This window comes from Cottoperca gobio, unplaced genomic scaffold (assembly GCF_900634415.1).
Source record: "Cottoperca gobio unplaced genomic scaffold, fCotGob3.1 fCotGob3_331arrow_ctg1, whole genome shotgun sequence".
NCBI classification, from domain to species: Eukaryota; Metazoa; Chordata; class Actinopteri; order Perciformes; family Bovichtidae; genus Cottoperca; species Cottoperca gobio.
This window is the reverse complement of record NW_021166937.1, coordinates 28,388-54,735: the sequence shown is the minus strand read 5'-3', so window position 1 is coordinate 54,735 and position 26,348 is coordinate 28,388. Positions and strand designations below refer to the sequence as shown.

General features: G+C 46.0%; 2 protein-coding genes across 2 annotated transcripts; one reads left to right on the top strand and one right to left on the bottom strand.

Moving 5' to 3' along the window:
- The first annotated feature begins 1,246 nt into the window (after window positions 1–1,246).
- On the top strand, window positions 1,247–17,511 carry baiap2l2b (BAR/IMD domain containing adaptor protein 2 like 2b). The gene is made up of 14 exons (XM_029427509.1): window positions 1,247–1,300; window positions 1,456–1,531; window positions 8,589–8,675; window positions 9,465–9,526; window positions 10,055–10,126; window positions 10,365–10,454; window positions 10,550–10,681; window positions 10,768–10,872; window positions 13,317–13,419; window positions 14,643–14,850; window positions 15,138–15,203; window positions 15,547–15,849; window positions 15,885–15,950; window positions 16,834–17,511. Exons 1-14 carry the CDS (start codon window positions 1,247–1,249, stop codon window positions 16,907–16,909), a joined length of 1,500 nt encoding a protein of 499 aa, XP_029283369.1. The 3' UTR covers window positions 16,910–17,511.
- Window positions 17,512–18,569: 1,058 nt separating this feature from the next.
- On the bottom strand, window positions 18,570–20,598 carry LOC115005615 (parvalbumin-7-like). Its single transcript, XM_029427511.1, has 4 exons — window positions 20,538–20,598; window positions 20,216–20,345; window positions 20,020–20,129; window positions 18,570–19,108 (listed from the first exon to the last, which is right to left on the bottom strand). The coding sequence occupies exons 1-4, from the start codon at window positions 20,596–20,598 to the stop codon at window positions 19,083–19,085; spliced, it is 327 nt and encodes a 108-aa protein (XP_029283371.1). The 3' UTR covers window positions 18,570–19,082.
- Between the last annotated feature and the right edge of the window lie 5,750 nt (window positions 20,599–26,348).

The window sequence follows — 26,348 nt, the reverse complement described above, 5'->3', positions numbered from 1 at the left end:
CACTACAGGTGAACAGAGTCATACATGTTGTACACACTACAGGTGAACAGAGTCATACATGTTGTACACACTACAGGTGAACAGAGTCATACATGTTGTACACACTACAGGTGAACAGAGTCATACATGTTGTACACACTACAGGTGAACAGAGTCATACATGTTGTACACACTACAGGTGAACAGAGTCATACATGTTGTACACACTACAGGTGAACAGAGTCATACATGTTGTACACACTACAGGTGAACAGAGTCATACATGTTGTACACACTACAGGTGAACAGGGTCATACATGTTGTACACACTACAGGTGAACAGGGTCATACATGTTGTACACACTACAGGTGAACAGAGTCATACATGTTGTACACACTACAGGTGAACAGAGTCATACATGTTGTACACACTACAGGTGAACAGAGTCATACATGTTGTACACACTACAGGTGAACAGAGTCATACATGTTGTACACACTACAGGTGAACAGGGTCATACATGTTGTACACACTACAGGTGAACAGAGTCATACATGTTGTACACACTACAGGTGAACAGAGTCATACATGTTGTACACACTACAGGTGAACAGAGTCATACATGTTGTACACACTACAGGTGAACAGAGTCATACATGTTGTACACACTACAGGTGAACAGGGTCAAACATGTAACTAACAGATATCATGAAGCTTCCCCACTTCATGACTCACATCAACACAGTTTATATTACAAGTGTTTAATATGTACATGAGGCGTTATGTAATGTAGCTGTGGAGAGTTTAAATCTACACACACAGTTACAAACATGAACTTTCTTTATCTCGTCTGAAGAAGACGAGTTCTAGAAGATAAATCTCTTAATTGAACAACAATTGTTTGCAGACTTGCGTCTTTGTATCTGAGAGCTTGATGTGTTCTCTGTCGTCTCACCACAGTTCTTCTCTTCAGGTGTGAGTCCACGTCACAGTTAGTTGTGCAGCTGGCTGTCCTCCTTTCCTTTCAGGGCTTCAATCAATAATTCACCTACCCGGTCATATCGATGGCACCTGCTCCCTTTTCTCTTCCCTCCCTCGCTCGCTCTTTCGAGGGAGGGAAGCACTATCTCTCCATCAGACAGGTGGTATCAGTGGGATTGCATTGAAGGTGACTTTCAACACCTGAAGACGCCGACACACGAAGAGGAAACCTCTGAAAGGCTTTTTCTTTGTTTCAAGTTCATTTCGTGTCTGAAATCAGTCACTATGTCCGGAGCCAGCAGTGAGCAGCTGCACAGATCCACTTTGACCGTCTACCTGGTGAGTTTTCACGGAGCTTATTGTACATATGAGTATCTACCAGATATCACATGTTTAGTGAGATCTGCAGTATCAACTGTTATGTTGGTTTGCATGTATGTCCCTTTGTGTGTGTGTGTGTGTGTGTGTGTGTGTGTGTGTGTGTGTGTGTGTAGAACCTGATGGAGCACTTCAATCCTGGCCTCCAGAAACTTGTTTCTTTAGGAAACAGCTACATCACAGCTTTCCAAGGTGAGTGAGTGTGTAGATGTGTGTGTCATTAAATGTATGTGTGTGTGTGTGTGTTTACGTGTGCATGAGACAAGATTTTCTAACAGTGATTTAAAGGTTCATCGTGTAAGATATGATATTAAAACATGAACTAACTGTATGAACAGTGTGAAGAGGTCACAGTGTTGACGTTAAACACGTGTGCAGAGATATCTCCTGCGCTGCATCCAGGCTGTAATACAACGTTGTCCTCTAGAGGTGATAGTGAGTCAGTGTAGCTGCAGTCTGCGCCTCAGTACAGAGAGAAGAAGAACAGCTGCTGACTCAACATCACATCCAGGGCATTGGGAGGCTGGGAGACGGGCAGATCCTCCGTTAGCAGTAAGCATATAGCACAAATTTAGTCTGAAAAATTAAGCTGATGCAGAAGAGCCTTAAAACTGCAACCTCTGTAACATCCAGCAGGAGACTCCTCTGTAACATCTAGCAGGAGGAGACTCCTCTGTAACATCTAGCAGGAGGAGACTCCTCTGTAACATCCAGCAGGAGGAGACTCCTCTGTAACATCTAGCAGGAGGAGACTCCTCTGTAACATCCAGCAGGAGGAGACTCCTCTGTAACATCTAGCAGGAGGAGACTCCTCTGTAACATCCAGCAGGAGGAGACTCCTCTGTAACATCCAGCAGGAGGAGACTCCTCTGTAACATCTAGCAGGAGGAGACTCCTCTGTAACATCCAGCAGGAGGAGACTCCTCTGTAACATCTAGCAGGAGGAGACTCCTCTGTAACATCCAGCAGCAGGAGACTCCTCTGTAACATCCAGCAGGAGGAGACTCCTCTGTAACATCCAGCAGTAGGAGACTCCTCTGTAACATCCAGCAGGAGGAGACTCCTCTGTAACATCCAGCAGGAGGAGACTCCTCTGTAACATCCAGCAGGAGGAGACTCCTCTGTAACATCCAGCAGGAGGAGACTCCTCTGTAACATCCAGCAGGAGACTCCTCTGTAACATCCAGCAGCAGGAGACTCCTCTGTAACATCCAGCAGGAGGAGACTCCTCTGTAACAGTCCAGCAGCAGGAGACTCCTCTGTAACATCCAGCAGGAGGAGACTCCTCTGTAACATCCAGCAGGAGGAGACTCCTCTGTAACATCCAGCAGGAGGAGACTCCTCTGTAACATCCAGCAGGAGGAGACTCCTCTGTAACATCCAGCAGGAGGAGACTCCTCTGTAACATCCAGCAGGAGGAGACTCCTCTGTAACATCCAGCAGGAGAGACTCCTCTGTAACATCCAGCAGCAGGAGACTCCTCTGTAACATCCAGCAGCAGGAGACTCCTCTGTAACATCCAGCAGGAGGAGACTCCTCTGTAACATCCAGCAGCAGGAGACTCCTCTGTAACATCCAGCAGCAGGAGACTCCTCTGTAACATCCAGCAGCAGGAGACTCCTCTGTAACATCCAGCAGCAGGAGACTCCTCTGTAACATCACAGCAGGAGAGACTCCTCTGTAACATCCAGCAGGAGGAGACTCCTCTGTAACATCCAGCAGCAGGAGACTCCTCTGTAACATCCAGCAGCAGGAGACTCCTCTGTAACATCCAGCAGAGGAGACTCCTCTGTAACATCCAGCAGGAGGAGACTCCTCTGTAACATCCAGCAGGAGACTCCTCTGTAACATCCAGCAGGAGACTCCTCTGTAACATCCAGCAGGAGACTCCTCTGTAACATCCAGCAGGAGGAGACTCCTCTGTAACATCCAGCAGCAGGAGACTCCTCTGTAACATCCAGCAGGAGGAGACTCCTCTGGAACATCCAGCAGGAGGAGACTCCTCTGTAACATCCAGCAGGAGACTCCTCTGTAACATCCAGCAGGAGGAGACTCCTCTGTAACATCCAGCAGGAGACTCCTCTGTAATATCAAACAGCAGGAGACTCCTCTGTAACATCCAGCAGGAGGAGACTCCTCTGTAACATCCAGCAGGAGACTCCTCTGTAACATCCAGCAGGAGACTCCTCTGTAACATCCAGCAGGAGGAGACTCCTCTGTAACATCCAGCAGGAGGAGACTCCTCTGTAACATCCAGCAGGAGACTCCTCTGTAACATCCAGCAGGAGGAGACTCCTCTGTAACATCCAGCAGGAGACTCCTCTGTAACATCCAGCAGCAGGAGACTCCTCTGTAACATCCAGCAGGAGGAGACTCCTATGTAACATCCAGCAGCAGGAGACTCCTCTGTAACATCCAGCAGGAGACTCCTCTGTAACATCCAGCAGCAGGAGACTCCTCTGTAACATCCAGCAGGAGGAGACTCCTCTGTAACATCCAGCAGGAGGAGACTCCTCTGTAACATCCAGCAGGAGACTCCTCTGTAACATCCAGCAGGAGACTCCTCTGTAACATCCAGCAGGAGGAGACTCCTCTGTAACATCCAGCAGGAGGAGACTCCTCTGTAACATCCAGCAGGAGACTCCTCTGTAACATCCAGCAGGAGACTCCTCTGTAACATCCAGCAGGAGGAGACTCCTCTGTAACATCCAGCAGGAGACTCCTCTGTAACATCCAGCAGGAGGAGACTCCTCTGTAACATCCAGCAGGAGGAGACTCCTCTGTAACATCCAGCAGGAGACTCCTCTGTAACATCCAGCAGGAGACTCCTCTGTAACATCCAGCAGGAGACTCCTCTGTAACATCCAGCAGGAGGAGACTCCTCTGTAACATCCAGCAGAGGAGACTCCTCTGTAACATCCAGCAGGAGGAGACTCCTCTGTAACATCCAGCAGGAGGAGCAGCAGAGACTCCTCTGTAACATCCAGCAGCAGGAGACTCCTCTGTAACATCCAGCAGCAGGAGACTCTTCTGTAACATCCAGCAGGAGGAGACTCCTCTGTAACATCCAGCAGCAGGAGACTCCTCTGTAACATCCAGCAGCAGGAGACTCTTCTGTAACATCCAGCAGGAGGAGACTCCTCTGTAACATCCAGCAGGAGGAGCAGCAGGAGACTCTTCTGTAACATCCAGCAGCAGGAGACTCTTCTGTAACATCCAGCAGGGGGTGACTCTTCTGTAACATCCAGCAGGAGGAGACTCCTCTGTAACATCCAGCAGGAGGAGACTCCTCTGTAACATCCAGCAGGAGACTCCTCTGTAACATCCAGCAGGAGGAGACTCCTCTGTAACATCCAGCAGGAGACTCCTCTGTAACATCCAGCAGGAGGAGACTCCTCTGTAACATCCAGCAGGGGGAGACTCCTCTGTAACATCCAGCAGGAGGAGACTCCTCTGTAACATCCAGCAGGAGGAGACTCCTCTGTAACATCTAGCAGGAGGAGACTCCTCTGTAACATCCAGCAGGAGGAGACTCCTCTGTAACATCCAGCAGGAGGAGACTCCTCTGTAACATCCAGCAGGAGACTCCTCTGTAACATCCAGCAGCAGGAGACTCCTCTGTAACATCTAGCAGGAGGAGACTCCTCTGTAACATCCAGCAGGAGGAGATTCCTCTGTAACATCCAGCAGCAGGAGACTCCTCTGTAACATCCAGCAGGAGGAGACTCCTCTGTAACATCCAGCAGGAGGAGACTCCTCTGTAACATCCAGCAGGAGACTCCTCTGTAACATCCAGCAGGAGACTCCTCTGTAACATCCAGCAGGAGGAGTCTCCTCTGTAACATCCAGCAGGAGGAGACTCCTCTGGAACATCCAGCAGGAGGAGACTCCTCTGTAACATCCAGCAGGAGACTCCTCTGTAACATCCAGCAGGAGGAGACTCCTCTGTAACATCCAGCAGGAGACTCCTCTGTAATATCAAACAGCAGGAGACTCCTCTGTAACATCCAGCAGGAGGAGACTCCTCTGGAACATCCAGCAGGAGACTCCTCTGTAACATCCAGCAGGAGGAGACTCTTCTGTAACATCCAGCAGGAGACTCCTCAGTAACATCCAGCAGGAGGAGACTCTTCTGTAACATCCAGCAGCAGGAGACTCCTCTGTAACATCCAGCAGCAGGAGACTCCTCTGTAACATCCAGCAGGAGGAGACTCCTCTGTAACATCCAGCAGCAGGAGACTCCTCTGTAACATCCAGCAGGAGGAGACTCCTCTGTAACATCCAGCAGGAGACTCCTCTGTAACATCCAGCAGGAGGAGACTCCTCTGTAACATCCAGCAGGAGACTCCTCTGTAACATCCAGCAGCAGGAGACTCCTCTGTAACATCCAGCAGGAGGAGACTCCTATGTAACATCCAGCAGCAGGAGACTCCTCTGTAACATCCAGCAGGAGACTCCTCTGTAACATCCAGCAGCAGGAGACTCCTCTGTAACATCCAGCAGGAGGAGACTCCTCTGTAACATCCAGCAGGAGGAGACTCCTCTGTAACATCCAGCAGGAGACTCCTCTGTAACATCCAGCAGGAGACTCCTCTGTAACATCCAGCAGGAGACTCCTCTGTAACATCCAGCAGGAGGAGACTCCTCTGTAACATCCAGCAGGAGGAGACTCCTCTGTAACATCCAGCAGGAGACTCCTCTGTAACATCCAGCAGGAGACTCCTCTGTAACATCCAGCAGGAGGAGACTCCTCTGTAACATCCAGCAGGAGACTCCTCTGTAACATCCAGCAGGAGGAGACTCCTCTGTAACATCCAGCAGGAGGAGACTCCTCTGTAACATCCAGCAGGAGACTCCTCTGTAACATCCAGCAGGAGACTCCTCTGTAACATCCAGCAGGAGACTCCTCTGTAACATCCAGCAGGAGGAGACTCCTCTGTAACATCCAGCAGCAGGAGACTCTTCTGTAACATCCAGCAGCAGGAGACTCTTCTGTAACATCCAGCAGGAGGAGACTCCTCTGTAACATCCAGCAGGAGGAGCAGCAGGAGACTCCTCTGTAACATCCAGCAGCAGGAGACTCTTCTGTAACATCCAGCAGCAGGAGACTCTTCTGTAACATCCAGCAGGAGGAGACTCCTCTGTAACATCCAGCAGCAGGAGACTCCTCTGTAACATCCAGCAGGAGGAGACTCCTCTGTAACATCCAGCAGGAGGAGACTCCTCTGTAACATCCAGCAGGAGACTCCTCTGTAACATCCAGCAGGAGGAGACTCCTCTGTAACATCCAGCAGGAGACTCCTCTGTAACATCCAGCAGGAGGAGACTCCTCTGTAACATCCAGCAGGAGGAGACTCCTCTGTAACATCCAGCAGGAGACTCCTCTGTAACATCCAGCAGGAGACTCCTCTGTAACATCCAGCAGGAGGAGACTCCTCTGTAACATCCAGCAGGAGACTCCTCTGTAACATCCAGCAGGAGGAGACTCCTCTGTAACATCCAGCAGGAGGAGACTCCTCTGTAACATCCAGCAGGAGACTCCTCTGTAACATCCAGCAGGAGACTCCTCTGTAACATCCAGCAGGAGACTCCTCTGTAACATCCAGCAGGAGGAGACTCCTCTGTAACATCCAGCAGCAGGAGACTCTTCTGTAACATCCAGCAGCAGGAGACTCTTCTGTAACATCCAGCAGGAGGAGACTCCTCTGTAACATCCAGCAGGAGGAGCAGCAGGAGACTCCTCTGTAACATCCAGCAGCAGGAGACTCTTCTGTAACATCCAGCAGCAGGAGACTCTTCTGTAACATCCAGCAGGAGGAGACTCCTCTGTAACATCCAGCAGCAGGAGACTCCTCTGTAACATCCAGCAGCAGGAGACTCTTCTGTAACATCCAGCAGGAGGAGACTCCTCTGTAACATCCAGCAGGAGGAGCAGCAGGAGACTCTTCTGTAACATCCAGCAGCAGGAGACTCTTCTGTAACATCCAGCAGGGGGTGACTCTTCTGTAACATCCAGCAGGGGGTGACTCTTCTGTAACATCCAGCAGGGGGAGACTCCTCTGTAACATCCAGCAGGAGGAGACTCCTCTGTAACATCCAGCAGGAGACTCCTCTGTAACATCCAGCAGGAGGAGACTCTTCTGTAACATCCAGCAGGAGGAGACTCCTCTGTAACATCCAGCAGGAGACTCCTCTGTAACATCCAGCAGGAGGAGACTCCTCTGTAACATCCAGCAGGAGACTCCTCTGTAACATCCAACAAGAGACTCCTCTGTAACATCCAGCAGCAGGAGACTCCTCTGTAACATCCAGCAGGAGGAGACTCCTCTGTAACATCCAGCAGGAGGAGACTCCTCTGTAACATCCAGCAGGAGGAGACTCCTCTGTAACATCCAGCAGGAGACTCCTCTGTAACATCCAGCAGGAGACTCCTCTGTAACATCCAGCAGAGACTCCTCTGTAACATCCAGCAGGAGAAGACTCCTCTGTAACATCCAGCAGGAGACTCCTCTGTAACATCCAGCAGGAGGAGACTCCTCTGTAACATCCAGCAGGAGACTCCTCTGTAACATCCAGCAGGAGACTCCTCTGTAACATCCAGCAGGAGGAGACTCCTCTGTAACATCCAGCAGGAGGAGACTCCTCTGGTTCTATAGAAGTCTATGAGAAAATGTTTCTTCTCTCTTGATTTATTACCTCAGTAACATTTTCCTGATGAGTTTATTTCTCAGTCTGTAGTTTCAAGTCTTCTTCAACATGATGTTCATTTAGTAACTGATGATTTAGAGTAGAAGATAAAGCAGCGTCTCTTCAGGGTTACGTTGTTATGTGTGTGAGCAGCATGTATCATTCATGTCTCTGCCTGATAAAAAAAAAAGAACAGTCACCAGGAAACGAGGCAGTGTTGTAAAACTATACAAAGTGGTGTGGAGCTATTCTTATCCTGAAATCACATCTCACATGTCAGCACTGCGAGGCTTCTGTTTGTAGAGGAAGAATTAATGACCCAATAAAGAGTTTTTAACCTTCTGTGAAGTCGTTTCTGAGCCTTTAAGTTTAGTGTGATGGAAGACACTACGTCTTAAGTTTATTGGTTATTTGCATGTGTGTGTGTGTGTGTGTGTGTGTGTATGTGTGTGTTTGTGTGTGTGTGTGTGTGTGTGTATGTATGTATGTATGTGTGTGTATGTGTGTATGTGTGTGTGTGTGTGTGTGTGTGTATGTGTGTGTGTGTGTGTGTGTCCTGCAGCTTTAGCAGTTTGCAGTGAGGCCTACTTCAGCGCTGTGGCTAAGATGGGTGACCAGGCCCTGCACACGCTTTCATCTCGCTCTCTTGGTAAGTGTGTGTGTGTGTGTGTGTGTGTGTGTGTGTGTGTGTGTGTGTGTGTGTGTGTGCATGAGTGCATCAATTCCACAAGTTTCACTTTCACTCTGCCCCCGGGGCGTGTGATAGCATGGTTAGCATTATGCTAACACTGAGAGTGTGTGTGCTCATGCATCAGTGCTGGCAGCCGGGTTGGCTAACTGAAAAGGTCGGGGGGGCGCAGCGTGACCAGTGGCCTTATTGAGTGACGCCTTTGAATTATAGATGGGGACAGTCTTTCAGCTGCACTCACTTCATCAGCTCATCCACAGGCCACGACCACAGAGACATATCACCTGTCCACCATCGTGTGTCATACAGGCTCTAGTTCTAGTTCGAGTCCTGCTGGTTCTATTTCATCTTACTTGCATCAAAACAACATTTGCAACATGATGCAATATAAAATGTCTTCACCAGGATGCAGTGACCGTTTTATAATAAGAGAATAAATAATCGACACAGTCACATCAAAGGAAGTTTAAAGTTCTGTATAGTTTAAATATTCGGAAGATTCTGTTTTAAGTTTTTTGAGCAAAGATTTATTTCCTGTTGAAGTTCAGTGTTAAAAATTAAATGAAAATTTACAATAAATATTGTTAAAATAATATGAATAAGCAGGTTGTTGATTTACTTGATAGACGGAGGATATAGGGTGTAATTTAAACATTATGAAGTTCCTTTTTCAGGAAGAACAGTTTGGTAACTTTAGGACCTCTTATCATAAGATGTAACATGATGATGATCTGGTTTGTGTTCACACAGGAGACGTTCTGATCCAGGTGTCAGAGACTCAGAGGAGGCTCACTGCAGAGATGGAGGGTGTGGTCAGTGTGGTCAATATCTCAAATATTTTCATTGCTTTGTGGTTTTTTGTATATATATATATTATATATTATATATAATCATAATAATATCACACTAAAAAAGTTTGTTATTTGTTATATTGGGAAATACGTTTGTTAGCTTTTTACCCACAGACGATGTCAGTCCTCTCTTCTAATTTACATCTCAAACCACATTTCCCAAAATGTTCAAGGCCAACGGTGCGTTCAGGTGCTCCTCTGATGGTCCCATTCTTTAGACTTCGGTGTGTTCATGAGCTTTAAGTCGTAACGTGGAAACAACATGGCCGCTACAGAGAAGATGAGTTTTAATGCTCAGATCTGTTTCAGACTTGGCACTTTGCAGAAGCCTTCAGGGATGTGAATTAGCAAAACATGGCATCTGATTAAAAGCACGCAGCACATTTGCATTTAGATTCAGTTTCTCAAAACAACGTCTGAACCAGAGGACCGTCTCCACAACAAGCCGACTGCAGCTCAGGGACTCTGTGCTTTCTCTCGCTGCTTCAGTTTCGATGGTTCCAGGTGGAGGTGCTGCAGGCGATGGAGAAGAATGTGAAGCTGGATGAAGAGTACATTGATGTGAGTTTACAGAGTTGAGGGGAGTGTGGGTTTATTATATATGTACTCCGTGCAAGGGGTTAGCATATAAATATAATATAATATTACATGTGTGTTTTATTCATTCTCTGTTTAGTTGACTTGTTTAATTTTAGGCTCAACGTAGAGCACTTAATCATAGATCCTATTGATGTTTACAAGAGAATAACTGCTTATGTGTGTGTGTGTGTGTGTGTGTGTGTCTGTCTGCTTCCTGCAGGGAAGTCACCGCGTGTACGAGCTGGAGGTCAGGAACCAGGCGGAGGCTCTGGAGAAACAGCTCCGACGAGGAGTCTACAGGGACTCTCTGGTAAATCCACATACACACAGCAGCAATACGTGTGTACTGTTGTGTCGTTCCTTACGTGTGTGTGTGTGTGTGTGTGTGTGTGTGTGTGTGTATAGGAGAACAGTGAGTACATGCTATACCTGAGGCAGAGCCAGCAGGAGATCCTGAAGGAGGAGGAGAGGAGGTATCGCTTCTTAGCAGAGAAACACTGCGGCCTCACTCAGTCACTGCTCTTCCTTATAAACAAGGTACATACACACACACACACACACACACACACACACACACACACACACACACACACATTATTGCTTGGCTCCCTCTCTGTGTTCAGACGGGAGCTTCTCTGCAGCAGAAGGCCGACGGATGGAAGGAGAAAGTGAACGAGACCAAAGGGTCCAGACCTCGGACCCCCACACACCTGGATCAGGAGGCACAGGTAAACACTTTGATCCAGTGTGAAGATTAACGGTGGTTATACTGTGAACCTGCTGCACCGTGTGCATCATGTGCTGTGTTGAAAGAATGAGCCACTTTCCTGATGGCGGGAACAGGAAGTGCAGACTTCCTGCAGCTCTCTGTTGGTCACTATATTCATGTATTAAAAGGTTTTGTATTGGATTACACTGAAGTGTGAACGACCTGCAGGACGTGATGACACACAACACATCAAACTTATTCACATCGTCACTCACAAGTCTTTCTGTGTGTGTGTTCGTGTTAGTTATGTGCAGGGATTGCTTTGTGGATGCATGCACCTTGTGTCCCTATTTAAGTATGCACATTTGGATGTGTGACCGCCGCCCCTTGATTGGCTGCGGCGACACCTCCTCCTCCCACCTTGATGAAGACCGGCTGTGATTGGTGTGCACCTGTTCCGGCTCTCCAATCCGAGGGCACGGGAGAGACGGTGACTACAAAGGCCAAGCCAGCTCGACAGTCGGGGCTGCTGGTGTTGTCAGCCGCATGCCTCGTACTTGTGTGTGTGGATACGAGAGTATCGTATATTGTTGGCTGACATGCTGTGTTCTGTATCCTGGGGGGTTGGGGGGGTTGGGGTTAACAAGCTTTATCTTTGGAGTTCATTGATGAGAAGTTGGCAGCGTTTGCTGTTAGACGTTAGGGTGCCCCGGCGCTGTTTTGTTGTGTTCTTGTGTTATCAAGTTTTCACCCCGAGCTTTGTTTTAGAAATGTTTAGGTTGGGGTTATTTTTGTGAGTTGGTTAGGGTTAGGGTTAGGTTTGGGGTAGGGTTGTGGTTAAGGGGTACAGGGATGTGTTTTGTTTGCACTGGCCAACAGATCTGTGGATGGGTGTTGCAAATGTATGAGAATGTAAGGTGAATACTTACCAGGGGGGGATCCTGGGCACCAAGCAGAGTACTTAAGTTATGTACTATGTGTTAGCATTTAGAGTCTATAATTGGAGATGTGTGCACCAAGATTCAAAAATGAGTTTAGCTGTGTTTGAGGTCCAAGTGATGTTATCAGTTTCAGTAAAAAATGTGTCTGCTGGAATTAATGGAAGGATGTTATGGTGTTCGGACAATGTGTTGTTTATGACTGTAAGGTTATGTTGTTGTGTTTGAGTGAGGTGCGGTGAAGATTGAAGCAGAGGGAAGTGTGTGGAGGCATGGGGGAAAGCAATGGCAGCATGTCTGAAGAGTGACTTGAGCTGTTTTGTAGTCGTCTGCTTGGGGTCCTGATCCCGATTGTTGATCCCGATGGAGAAAACAACAATCTTAACAGTCAAATTGGGCTTAAATTTCTTTATTATTTCAAGCAGATGGTATACTTTAGCCCCTGGGTAGCCGTCAAGCTGGATGTGAGGGTTGTTGTGAGGGGGGATTCTGGAGATGTTGGAATCCCCCAGTATCAGGACTGGCTTATCGGCTTTGATGGTCCAGTCCTGTACTCTCCGGTGTGGTCTGGCGACGTGGCAGGTGGGCGTGAATGGGGATGGAAGGGAAGGAGTGAATGGTGCCTGAAAAAAAGGATGGTTAGGAAGGGGGGGAGGGGGGAGGAGGGGGAGAAGGAAAGAGAAGAGGAGAGGGAGGGAGAAGGGGGGTAGGTGGGTAGGGAGTCCTGGGGAGGCTCGAGTCCAGAGCTGCAGGTGTGCTGGTCTCCAGAGGGGGCCCGCCAAGCAGCACGGCCCCGCCGGACTGGACACAGGAGGGTTCAGTGAGGTTTGCGGTGCAGGCTGTTTGACCTTCCGGATCCTTGTCATCATATACCCTCCTGTGGTTGTGTGGTATGCAGTCCGACGGAGTATGCCGACCCGCAGAGCCCGAACAGGAACCAGCAACACCTGCAGGGGAAAGGCAGAGGGGGGGAGAAAAAAGATTAAAGAAAGTGGTAGGGGGTGTGTGGACTCGAGCCTCCACCCACCTGTGTCGTGTACCACCCGGTGACTTGAAAGAATTGAGTGTGGTGAGGGTGTCGTCTGCCCATTTAAGACGAGTGGCGGGGGAGATGATGTGGCTTGGTTCCGTGCTCAAGGTTGCTGTGAGACGTTAGGGTGCCCCCGGCGCTGTTTTGTTGTGTTCTTGTGTTATCAAGTTTTCACCCCGAGCTTTGTTTTAGAAATGTTTAGGTTGGGGTTATTTTTGTGAGTTGGTTAGGGTTAGGGTTAGGGTTAGGGTTAGGGTTAGGGTTAGGGTTAGGGTTAGTGACGCCTCGTGCTCTTGTGTTCAGAGCCTCCTTTTGTTCTATTTGTGGTGTCGTTAAAAGCATTATCAATATTCTATTAATAAATATACTTTATTTACCATCAACATCTGGTTATATGTTACTCCCTTTTCCCTTGCCGAGCCGGGTCGTAACAGTGTGTGTATTTGTGTGTGTGTGTGTGTGTGTGTGTGTGTGTGTGTGTGTGTATGTGTATAGCTGCGGGGGTCAGTGAGCTCCCTGCTGCAGACTGTAGCCAGAGATGAAGACATGTCGTGGGCCAGGAGGGAGCAGCAGGCGCTGGGCAGAGTGCCGTCCAGAGGTGACACACACATGTCACACACACACGTCACACACACACACGTCACACACACACACGTCACACACACACGTCACACACACACGTCACACACACACACGTCACACACACACGTCACACACACACCACACACACACACGTCACACACACACGTCACACACACACGTCACACACACACACGTCACACACACACGTAACAAACACACGTCACACACACACACGTCACACACACGTCACACACACACGTCACACATACGTCACACACACACACGTCACACACACACACGTCACACACGTCACAACACAGGTCACACACATGTCAGACATCCACGTCACACACAAACGTCACAAACACACGTCTTACACACACGTCACAAACACACGTCCCACACACACACGTCAGACACACACACGTCACAAACACACGTCCCACACACACACGTCACACACACACACGTCAGACACACACGTTACACACACACATGTCACAAACACACGTCACAAACACGTCACACACACACGTCACACACACACGTCACACACACACGTCACAAACACACGTCACAAACACGTCACACACGTCACACGTCACATACACATGTCAGACACACACGTCACACACACACGTCATACACACATGTCACACACACACACGTGAGACACACACATCCCACAAACACGTCACACACACACGTCACATACACATGTCAGACACACACGTCACACACACACGTGAGACACACACGTCACACACACACGTCACACACACTTCAGTTCATTAGCTTTGCTTTTATCTTTGCTTCTGGATAAAAATCATTTAGGAATCACTGATATATATAACATATATATTCCTGTCCACACTCTTCTTCCTCTTCTTCTCCTTCTTCTTCGTCTTCTTCTTCTTCTACTTCTTCCTCTTCTTCATCCTCTTCTTCTTCCTCTTCTTCTCCTTCTTCTTCTTCTACTTCTTCTCTTCTTCATCCTCTTCTTCTTCTTCCTCTTCTTCTTCTTCCTCGTCTTCTTCTTGTTCTTCCTCTACTTCTTCCTATTCTTGCTTTCTTCATTTCTCTCTTCTTCCTCTTCTTCATCCTCTTCTTCCTCTTCTTCTCTTCTTCTTCCTCTTCATTCTTCTTCCTCTTTCTTCTTCCTCTTCTTCCTCTTCTTCATCTTCTTCTTCTTCCTCTTCTTCTTCTTCTTCCTCCTCCTTCTCTCTGCTCATCCTCCAGCTCCGTCCCCCCTCCCCAGCCGCTCCCGCTCCAGCTCAGTGGGGGAGTCTTTGGGTCTGGGAGGAGGGAGAGCCATGAGAGCGCTGGTTTCTCACCCCTCCTCATCCAACCCGAAGCTTCTCCCTTTCACCCGGGGGGAGAGCGTCACCGTGCTGGTGCAGGAGCCACGCAACGGCTGGCTGTACGGACGCACGGACAGCAGCCTGCGGTGAGTGGATCAGTGTTTCTACTATCATCTGACTGCTTCGCCCTCAACCTCCTCTTTGTACCATCAGGTCACGTTGTCACAACAGCAGTGAGAAAGATACAGACGTGATACAGATCATTTAGCAACGACACAGTGGAACTGTTCATTCTGAATGTGGAATAATACTCAAGTGTTTCTGTTGGACTGCACCAGAGACAAAGACGTTGATAGAGACGTGAACAACCTTGTAAAGTGTTGTAGATACTGACAGCATGTGTTCCTGCTGTTTCCTCCTCTCTGTCCTGCAGTCAGGGCTGGTTTCCTGCTGCCTACGTGGCTCCTGTCGACGATTTCTCCAACACTTTATCAACAAGGTAGGACATACTGCACAGAGTGTTCGACCTTCATAGTTTACATTTCAGTTTGAGAAGTGTGAAGCGACATACACACTGTCGGCTTAATGTGTAATGTGTAATGCTCCATCAGCAGCTGACTCTCCTGTTCCTGCAGAGATTCATTAGAGCAAAGACTCCTTTATGTTTTCTAACCAGTTTAGTTTCAGTTTCTCTTAAAGAATATTGTTTTATTAAGTCTCAGATTATGTCATGTTTACTGCTTGTTTGAGTTCCACAAAAACGTTCCAGGTCCCTGTCCCGTTATGAGTCACTTAAAGGTCCTGTCTGTGCCCCTTGGCCCCCCCAGTGGTGGTTCTCTAAGGAGCCACAGTATGAACAATCTGCTGGACCCAACTGACACCTACACCGATCAATCAGAGAGCAACAGCTTTGGAGACGTCCCGCCCCCCGCCACCCCCAACCGCAGAGCCTCCGCCGATTTCCGGTCGAGCTCTCCTCTCCCGGAGAAGAAGCTGGAGTCGGCCTTGGAGGCAAAGCCCCCCCCGCTGCCTCCCCCCCCGAGTCTCCGGAGGGGCTCTGCGGATCTTCGGATGTCATCTCTCGCTGAGAGGACGGAGGATTCATCCTCTGAAGTCCAGGTACCAGACGCTCAAAGACTTTCACCTTTTTATTTTCTGCTACATTTCTCCTGCTTCACTTTGTGCATCCTGTGTTTCCTCAGAGCTTGTCGCCCCCCGGGCCGCCTGGTAACCCCCTGTTCCCCAGGTAACGTGTGTGATCCAGCAGCATGAAGGGCTTCAGGAGGGTTTGGAGTCCACGTCTCTGCCGTTTCAGAGGATTAACACAGATGTAAAGCATCGTAGTTAAAGTGCAGCTGCGTGTTTATGTTGGTGCACAATAGTTCTGTCACTTTGTGATTTATTCATTTGACTATTTTCTGCACATTTTGGTCTTTTCTCACTTCTGTAGCAACAGAACTTATTTATTTTGTAAAAAGATTTTCTTGTAGCTTTGTAATGTTTTCTATCTTTGCAAACTATTTATCTCCCTCGAAGAATATATTTTAATGGCACTTATATATTAATATATGTATATTTCAATCAATTCAATCACACCGAATATTTTCACTTCATTTCCCCTGAGCTTCTGCGCTGCACATAAATGCATCACATTGTGCAGAACTGGTTAAGTTGCATCTACATTTATTTATATATTTTAAAAAAGCAACACAGAGACTCCATCGACACCAAACTTTATTATTCCTTTCAAACTTAACAGAGGCAGCTCACACCACCTCCACTCCTTCTTACCTTTCACAATAAAAGCCCCAAACATATAATATGTGTATTATTTTGCATCTTTGTGTCGTTTTATTCCCAAAGCCTCCAGTTTGTAAAGACATAAAGATTTAAATCCAGAAAATGAACTCCTGTAGTTTAATGCTTAATTCCAAACACATATTTTCAAACCGTTACATCATCGTCAATTTCTTCTGAACTTCTGAAGTCATTGTTTTACATCTTCTGGACGAGGTCTGGTGTTAGTTTCTGTGTGTGTGTGTGTGTGTGTGTGTGTGCGTGTGCGTGTGTGTGTGTGTGTGTGTGTGTGTGTGGGGGTATTGTGTAACACCGCCGTGCTCTTGTTTCAGAGGCACAAACCCGTTCGCCACCGTGAAGCTTCGCCCCACGACCACCAATGACAGATCTTCTCCTCTGATCCAATGATCCGTCGTCGCTCTGCAGCCGCTGCAACCAACGCTGCTGGATCCAGTTGAGCCGGCAGGACGTTCGTTTGTGTTTCAGGAGAATTAAAGTGTCTTCTGAAATGTTACAAAGCTTTGAGGGGCAGAGGAAGTTTGTTTTGTACAGTTTTAGATCAGATTAGGTGATGAAGTGATACTGCAGTACATAGTTTAATATCACAGTTATACACTTTTGAAGTTGTTTTTTAACCGTATTTAGGTTTTTATATAGATAGTTCTGTTTGTCTTATAGTTAAAATACTAAAGGAATAATTAGACCTTTTTGGGAAATATGTTCTAAAGCACATCTATGGTTTTGTTCCCTCCGGACAGAAGCTGCTTCCTGTCCTTATGCTAAGCTAAGCTATGTGGCCTCTGGCTCGTATAAAGCTCAAAACATTCAGCGTAGAGAGATGCAGTAATTAATCTTCTCATCTAAATCAAGCAGAGCGAATAATCATATTTCCCAAATGTATTCCTTTAAGCTGATGGACAAAGAGACACAAAACAACTACAAAGAAACAAACAACGACTACAAAGAGACAAACAAAGACTACAAAGAGACAAAATACAACTTCAGAGAAACATAAGAGGCACAAAGAGACACAAGACTACAAAGAGACACAAAATACAATTTCAGAGAAACAGAAGAGGCACTAAAAGACTACAAAGACACAACACGACTACAAAGACACAAAACAACTGCAAAGAAACACAAAACGACTACAAAGAGACACAAAATGACTATAAAGAGACACAAAATAACTATAAAGAGACTCAAAACGACTACAAAGACACAACACGACTACAAAGACACAAAACAACTACAAAGAGACACAAAATGACTACAAAGAGACACCAAAAACAACTACAAAGAGACCACACTAAAATGACCATACAAAGAGACACAAAACAACTACAAATGAGACACAAAATGACTACAAAGAGACACAAAACAACTACAAAGAGACACAAAATGACTACAAAGAGACACAAAACAACTACAAGAGACACAACACTGACTACAAAGAGACACAAACACTAAACAATACTACAAAGAGACACAACACGACTACAAAGACACAAAACAACTACAAAGAGACACAAAATGACTACAAAGAGACACAAAATGACTACAAAGAGACACAAAACAACTACAAAGAGACACAAAATGACTACAAAGAGACACAAAATGACTACAAAGAGACACAAAACAACTACAAAGAGACACAAAATGACTACAAAGAGACACAAAACAACTACAAAGACACAACACGACTACAAAGACACAAAACAACTACAAAGAGACACAAAACAACTACAAAGAGACACAAAATGACACAATAAGACACAAAACAACAACATAACAGATGTGACACACAGTCCACCTCGTGTATGAGAGGTGGTGTAGCGAGTCATCGCTGACTCGTGTCTTGCTCTCATTCTTTGCTTGTTTTATAAGTGAATGTGTCCTGAATGCTTTCATGTGAAACAGCCAGAGACCTGAATATAAACATGGAGCCGTCAGATCTCTTCTCCTGGTGTCACAGTTTCCCTCTCTGTCCTTTCATTGACATGTTTTATGTTCAAATGTGTTTTGTGAGTTTTGTTTCCACTGTGAGCTCCACAAAGTAAAGAGACGGTTATTACTCAAGGTTTTTTATTATCACTTCTTACTCAGAGCTTTCTCTCTTCACAGCTCTCCTTTATATATCTTTTATTTACTACATCATCTGATCGGAGGCAGGGAGGCTGGAGGAGGGGGAGGAACTGATATGTGAACATCTAGAAGTAAAATAAGACAAAATGCACAACCTGAAATACACGGAGGAAGGAAATTAAGATTAACATCTACACCATCTACAGCACTAGTACCACCTGTTGTTTTCAGACCACAAACAATCTCCATGAAATCATTAAGAATGATTCTAAAACCCAAACAGCATGTGTCAATAAGTCTAAATGAACTCAATGAAAGGACAGTGGAGCCTGGAGTCCTCATGGTGACTCCCTGCTGGCCTGCTGCTGTAGGGGGGCAGGTCTGACTCCACGTGGTGGGGGGGGGGGGGGGGGGGGGGGGGTGTGTGAAGGTGGCAGTTACTAAATATGAGGGATGAAGAGGAGGAGGAGGAGGAAGGGAGGTGTTCAGCTGGTCACTACTCATGCACCATGGTCTCGAACTCTGGAAAAGACAAAAGAAAAGATGAAACAAATCGTTCTGATGATCTGAGGTTCTGATGATCTGAAGTTCTGAGGTTGTTTGAGGTTCTTCTCCACAGTTCCTGTTTAGCTGCAGTAGATGCAGTTTGTAGAAACAGGAGCATCAGCACCTGAAGCCGTCACCTGTGTTCTCTTCAAAGCCACCAGACTCCATTTAAAAAAACAGTGATTTAACCTCACAGAACACGGGAGCTGCTGGTGTAGCGCTGCTTCGATCGATAAGTTAGTTTGTGTTATTTGTCTGAATTTGGTGTTTTAAAGGATTAGTTTGGATTCAACAAGATCACACAATAACACAAACACACTAAGTGATCGAGCAGCAGCTCCTGTGTTCTGTGAGGTTAAATCACTGTTTTTTAAAATGGAGTCTGGTGGCTTTGAAGAGAACACGGTCAGAAAGGGCTTTCTGAAGGTAAAGCGGGGAAGATATTCTAAATACAGCGGACACATAAACTGATATTGATTGCTTTCGGTGTCTAAAATACATTTAGCTGCTTTTACCTTTGCACCGCCCTCTGCTGCAGGAGAAGCACCTCATACAAACTACAAGTAGTTTATGTATGTGGTCTAAATCTTTAATACTGGAGCTTTATCTTTATAAAATCAAAGGATTATTTGCACATTTCCATAAATGAATTGCTTTTAGACCATTTATTTCATCTTCCCGTGACGTCTCTTATGAAGAGCACATTTATAAAAACGGATAAAAGCCATTCTTAAAATAAATGAACCTCCAGTTTGATGGACATTTCATGGACTGCACACAAAGGACACGATTTAGACAAATAAATAAAGTCTTTGCACACGAGCAGACTGTTGAGTGTAAATAATAATAATAATAATAATAAAGTCCAGTGCTCCTCTCCCTCTCACCATCAATGCCGATCTTGCCGTCTCCGTCTTTGTCTGCGGCTTTGAGGAACGCTGTTGTCTCAGAGTCGGTGAGGTCTCGGCCCTCCTCGGAGAAGCCCTTCAGTACAAACCTGAGGAGAGTTCAGGGAGTTAAGGATCAGCTGACAGAGTGCACACTTTGTATCGTGCAGCCCGTGTTTCCGTGTGACTTCCTCACTTAAGCTCCTCCTCCTCTATGAAGCCGCTACCGTCCACATCCAGAACCTGGAAGACCTTCTTCACCTTCTCGGCCGACATCGCCTTCATTCCCACCAATTCAAAGAACTTTTTCGGGTCGAACGTTACTCCTGTAAAGACAGAAAGTACAAACGGAACTCTTCAACCCACAACTTCTACCTTCACATTCACCCAATCAATTGTTTTGCACAGAGCCGGTTTTCTACACAAGAGAAGTGTGTGTGGATTTGCTTTGTGTCAGTATCTAACGCTAACTTGTGGATCTTTGTCGGCTGCTGAGAAACATGTCGACTGGTACAGACCTACAAAGGCTTCCAGAGCTTTCTTGATCTCCTCAGCTTTCAACAGATCTGTCATCGACATGTTGTCAGCTGGAGAGAAACAGAAACAGAAACAGAGCGATAAGAAGACAACATTTCAAAGAGTTGAGTGCAGACGACAGGCGACATGGAGCACCAGGGTCCATGGTGCCTTTGGGTCAAAGTGAAGCTTTGACCCAAAGATACTGAAGAACTGGAAGAGAGGGAATACACACACACACACACACACACACACACACACACACACACACACACCTTCGCACACTCATGTCCTTTCTTTTATTCTTCTAAACTCTAGTTTTGTTGCACCAACAAGGATTCATTTTAAACCCGATTACATTTATATGATGTTGCATCAAACTGTAGAACAGACTGATCCTCATGAAGACATGACATGACATGTCCCTGAAGTATTATAATACTTGACCTTATAACACATTATAATGATGTTATAATAATTTATAATGTGTTATAATACATATTACATGTACAGAGCTGTGTGTGTTATGAATGTAAAGAAGAAGTTTAATAAATAGTGAATGTGTCTGTAGATGCCAGCAGGTGTCAGACCTGAGCTGTGTCTGTGTGTGTGTGTGTGTGTGTGTGTGTATCTCTTTGTCCTCGGCTAATGTTCTTAGTGCTGATTGATGACTGTAAGCTCGAGGACCTCTTGTGGTTTCAGTGATTCACACATTTAAAAACATATTTTATTGACAGTTTTCAGCCGTCATTGACCGCTGCTCCCTCAGCTAACAGTTAACAGCTAACGGCTAACAGCTAACGGCTAACGGCTAACAGTTAACAGCTAACAGCTAACAGCTAACAGCTAACGTCTAACAGCTAACTTCTAACAGTTAACGTCTAACAGCTAATGGCTAACAGTTAACGGCTAACAACTCACTAATCTAAACGCACAGCAGGTCACATGAAGCGTTACACACTGAACTGCAGTTTAATGTGACAACATGATTGGTGGTTTTTGCTCATTTAATATTCTGCCTCTGAAGAAGGAGAATCTGCACGTTTTCACATTTCGATTAATTAATAGTTTATTATAAACCACAGTTTATATTCCTTCAACATTTTAAAGGTGCTTTTATTATTCCACAAACATGATCACGTATAGTTGTTAGTTAACCTCTTAATGGGTAGACAGCCCGCCGTATCTTGCCCTACAGTCCGCCATGATGGAGTTGTTACGCAACGCCACATGTCGTTAGAAAGCTTCGAATCTCGTCTATTTAGTGAGAAAAATGGTTTTGAGATCAAAATCACAACAGCAGGTACAGTAGGCATCTCACACAAGCAAGCAAACTCACAATCAAACCCATAACTTTGAGCCAAGTCACCTATGAAGTCTCATTATAATCTGTAATCAGTAATAATAATAAAAAATCACTCCTGGTTCATTGTAGAGGTCCTACAGATCGTTTCCAGTAAAACATATCCATCTTGAACATCGTCACATTGATAAAATCCCATGAACAGCAAGCTATTAGCGCTATTTTGATAATTGCTAACCGGATGCCGAACTCTGACCTTTCGATTGACACTTAATTTGAGCCAATCGGAGCTTCCATGCCTTATCTACATCAAGAGCCAATGAGTGTCAACTTGATAAGGAAGTGCCAGCCTTCTTCTTTTGTTTACAGACGGAGCCAGCTGCAGACCAGACTCTCTTATCGTGTAGCCAATGAACTGCTCGACCTTTAGACATGTGACAACCTTATTTTTACAAATGTTATTATTTTTTCAAAATTGAATTTATTAATTACAAAATACAAAATATACACAAAAATATTACAATTACATCAGATGATAACGGGGGGAGAATCTGAGAGGAGAGACGGAGGAGAGACGGAGGAGAAACGGGGACACAATCAGACTTTTAAAGCTGCCTCCAAAAACACATTTACCCCCCCCCCCCTGCCCCCCCCAGCACCGCTATGTTTTCTCTCTATTTTGAGAAGGATGCAGCGTCTGGCCTGGAGTGTGATCGCTCTGTGCAGATCACTGTGATGCTCGTCTTCTGCACACATCTGTCACTTTACTCCACTCGCTATAAACATTTACACCTGAACGCAGAATGTCTGAACGAAAAAAGTCTGAACGCAGACGACGGGACAAGATGTTTGATGCCGTCAATGTTTCAGAAGTGACCAGTTTAAAAGCTTCTTTTTAGCTCATAAAAAGCAAAATCCTGCTTTTGAAATTTGCAGACGATAGCCGATGGTTTCCCAGACTGCATTGCGTTAACGCGTTCTGCCTGTTTAGCGGCAAACAACCAAAGCCAGCTCGAACCTTATTGGTCAATACTACTCGGAATGCAGACAGAAAGCAGAACACCTTCGACACCAAAGGGATCTCTGCATTTATAGAACGTTTATTAAACATGCAGGTGAACCTCAATGTGGAGAGCGAACGAGTCGTGCGACTGCATTCTCGCGTCTTAAATTACGAATCGGAATGTGAACGATGAGCAGCGCACGGAAGAGGAAGTCTTGTTCATCTTGTTCATCTCGGAAGTCCAGTATTCCACATCTCGTTTCGTGAATACGAGCGGCTGTCAGACGATCCTGTGATTTTTGTACTGTGTGTATAAGGCATCAGACAAAGGACTTGTCTCTGTTCTTGTCTTGTTAGACCTCAGTGCTGCTTTTGACACTGTTGATCATGACATTCTACTACAGAGACTGGAACATTGTGTTGGCATAAAAGGAACCGCACTAAGCTGGTTCAAGTCCTATTTATCTGAGCGATCTCAATTTGTACTTGTTAACGATAAATCCTCCATGACAGCCAAAGTCAGTCTTGGAGTTCCGCAGGGTTCTGTACTTGGACCGATTCTATTCACCTTATATATGCTTCCTTTGGGCAATATTATAAGGAACCACTCTATAAACTTTCATTGTTATGCGGATGATACCCAATTATATCTAACAATTAAACCAGATGAAACCAATCAATTGGCTAAACTTCAAGCCTTAAGGATGTAAAAACTTGGATGTCTAGCAACGTCTTGATGTTAAACACAGACAAAACTGAAGTTATTATACTTGGCCCTAAACGCCTCCGAAACGCATTTTCTAATGACATAGAAGCTCTGGATGACATTAACTTGGCCTCCAGCACCACTGTAAGGAATCTTGGCGTCATCTTTGATCAGGATCTATCTTTTAACTCCCACATAAAACAAATCTCAAGGACTTCCTTCTTTCATCTACGTAACATTGCAAAAATAAGACACATCCTGTCTCAAAATGATGCAGAAAAACTAGTCCATGCATTTGTTACTTCAAGGCTGGATTACTGCAACTCATTGTTATCAGGTTGTCCCAAAAAGTCGCTTAAGACTCTTCAGTTGATCCAAAATGCAGCGGCACGTGTATTGACAAGAACAAGGAAACGGGATCATATTACTCCTGTCTTAGCTTCTCTGCACTGGCTCCCGGTAAAATACAGAATAGAATTCAAAATCCTTCTCCTGACTTACAAATCAATTAATGATCAGGCTCCAGCATATCTTAAAGATCTCATAGTACCTTATAAACCAACTAGAGCATTACGCTCCCAGACTGCAGGGTTACTTGTGGTTCCTAGAGTCTCTAAGAGTACAATGGGAGCCAGAGCCTTCAGCTATCAAGCTCCTCTCCAGTGGAACCAGCTTCCAGTTTGTGTTCGGGAGGCAGACACCCTCTCCACATTTAAGAGCAGGCTAAAGACTTTCCTTTTTGATAAAGCTTATAGTTAGGGCTGGCTCAGGCTTGCCTTGGATCAGCCCCTAGTTATGCTGCTATAGGCTTAGACTGCCGGGGGAAACCTCCCTGCTCTCTTCCTTCTCTTCCTCTCTCCTCCCCTCCCTCTCTCTTCTTCTCCCTCTCTATCTAAGTTTTTCCTTGTGCGATGTGAGGGTCTAAGGACAGAGGTTCTAAGGACAGAGGGTCTGAGGACAGAGGATCTAAGCACAGAGGGTCTAAGGACAGAGGGTCTAAGGACAGAGGGTCTAAGCACAGAGGGTCTAAGGACAGAGGGTCTAAGCACAGAGGGTCTAAGGACAGAGGGTCTAAGGACAGAGGGTCTAAGCATAGAGGGTCTAAGGACAGAGGGTCTAAGGACAAAGGGTCTAAGGACAGAGGTTCTAAGGACAGAGGGTCTAAAGACAGAGGGTATAAGGAGAGAGGGTCTAAGGACATAGGGTCTGAGGACAGAAGGTCTGAGGACAGAGGGTCTAAGGACAGAGGGTCTAAGGACTGAGAGTGTTGTATCCTGTACAGTCTGTAAACACTGAGACAAATGCATGTGTGTGTATTCATGTGAGTGTATTCACGTGTGTGTACTATGTGTGTGTACTATGTGTGTATATTCACGTGTGTGTATTCACGTGTGTGTATTCACGTGTGTGTACTATGTGTGTGTACTATGTGTGTGTATTCATGTGTGTGTACTATGTGTATGTATTCATGCGTGTGTACTATGTGTGTGTATTCATGTGTGTGTATTCAGGTGTGTGTATTCATGTGTGTGTACTAGAGGATGTGGCCCGGAAAAGGGAAGATTGGGTTCCTTACTGGAGCTGATGCCCACGCGACCCGACCCAGATATGAGGTAGACGATGAATGGATGGATGGATGGATGGATGGATCATCAGTGTATGTGTGTTAATATTCTGAGGCTAGCATGCAAAGGGTTCAGCCGATACGATGAGGGAAAGTCAGAAACAGCTTCAGTCCACCTGTCGGATTTACTGAAGCATGAAACTCATGTAATCCGTTTTTTCTTTAAGCATTTTGAATCTGTGTGCAGCCGCTGACGCAGTGATTCAGGTGTGTTTGGATTAGTGAACGTGCTGCCAGGTACAGACGGCCCAAACTGTCTGTCGGCCGTCAGCTGCTAAACGTCTCTCAAAGAGACACGAAGCGACCAGGAGACACACGACCACAAGGATTCATGAAAACACAACAAAGAGACACAAATAACATCTAAATCATATGTGCCCCCCCCCACACACACACACACCTCTGCTGACATCTAGCGTTACAAACTTTCATCACTTATAAAAAAATATATTTCTATTATCAGCCCTCGTCAGCTTCAGAAGAGGGTCCCTGTATCATGATGTCTACCTCCACCTCTACCTCCACCTCTACCTCTACCTCCACCTCTACCTCCACCTCCACCTCTACCTCCACCTCTACCTCCACCTCTACCTCTACCTCCACCTCTACCTCCACCTCTACCTCTACCTCTACCTCCACCTCCACCTCTACCTCCACCTCTACCTCTACCTTTCTGAAGAGCCACATGTTGACCTGAAGAGCTAAACGGAGCGCAACATGTCTTTAATTAATCCTAATCTTGTTCTGTATCTAGTGGATGTCTAAATAAACAACTGTTCGCTCGCACAATCAACAAACGGATTTATATAACAACTTTATCCAAAGTGCTACGAAACACATGCACACGTTTGATTTGAATGATGCACACGTGAGTTTGTGAATGCTTCCAGTCAGCCTGAGGTTTGATGCTGAGCTCTGATGCTGAATCATCAACAACGCAGGTTAATGCAGTGGAAAGAACTCACTGGATGTGACAGAAAGGGGAATAACTAGCCCTGCTCCAACTTCCCTAAACTCTAGAAACATGTGTTGAAAGGTTGAGTCTGAACAGTCCTGTGTGAACGTCTGTCCACTCATCAGGCAGCGTGAGTGTGGACGTTATTCATTGATGTTAAAGACGCACGTGGCAGCGCTGGTCAATGTGAACATCACTTCCTGACTCCCAGGACACCGTGTG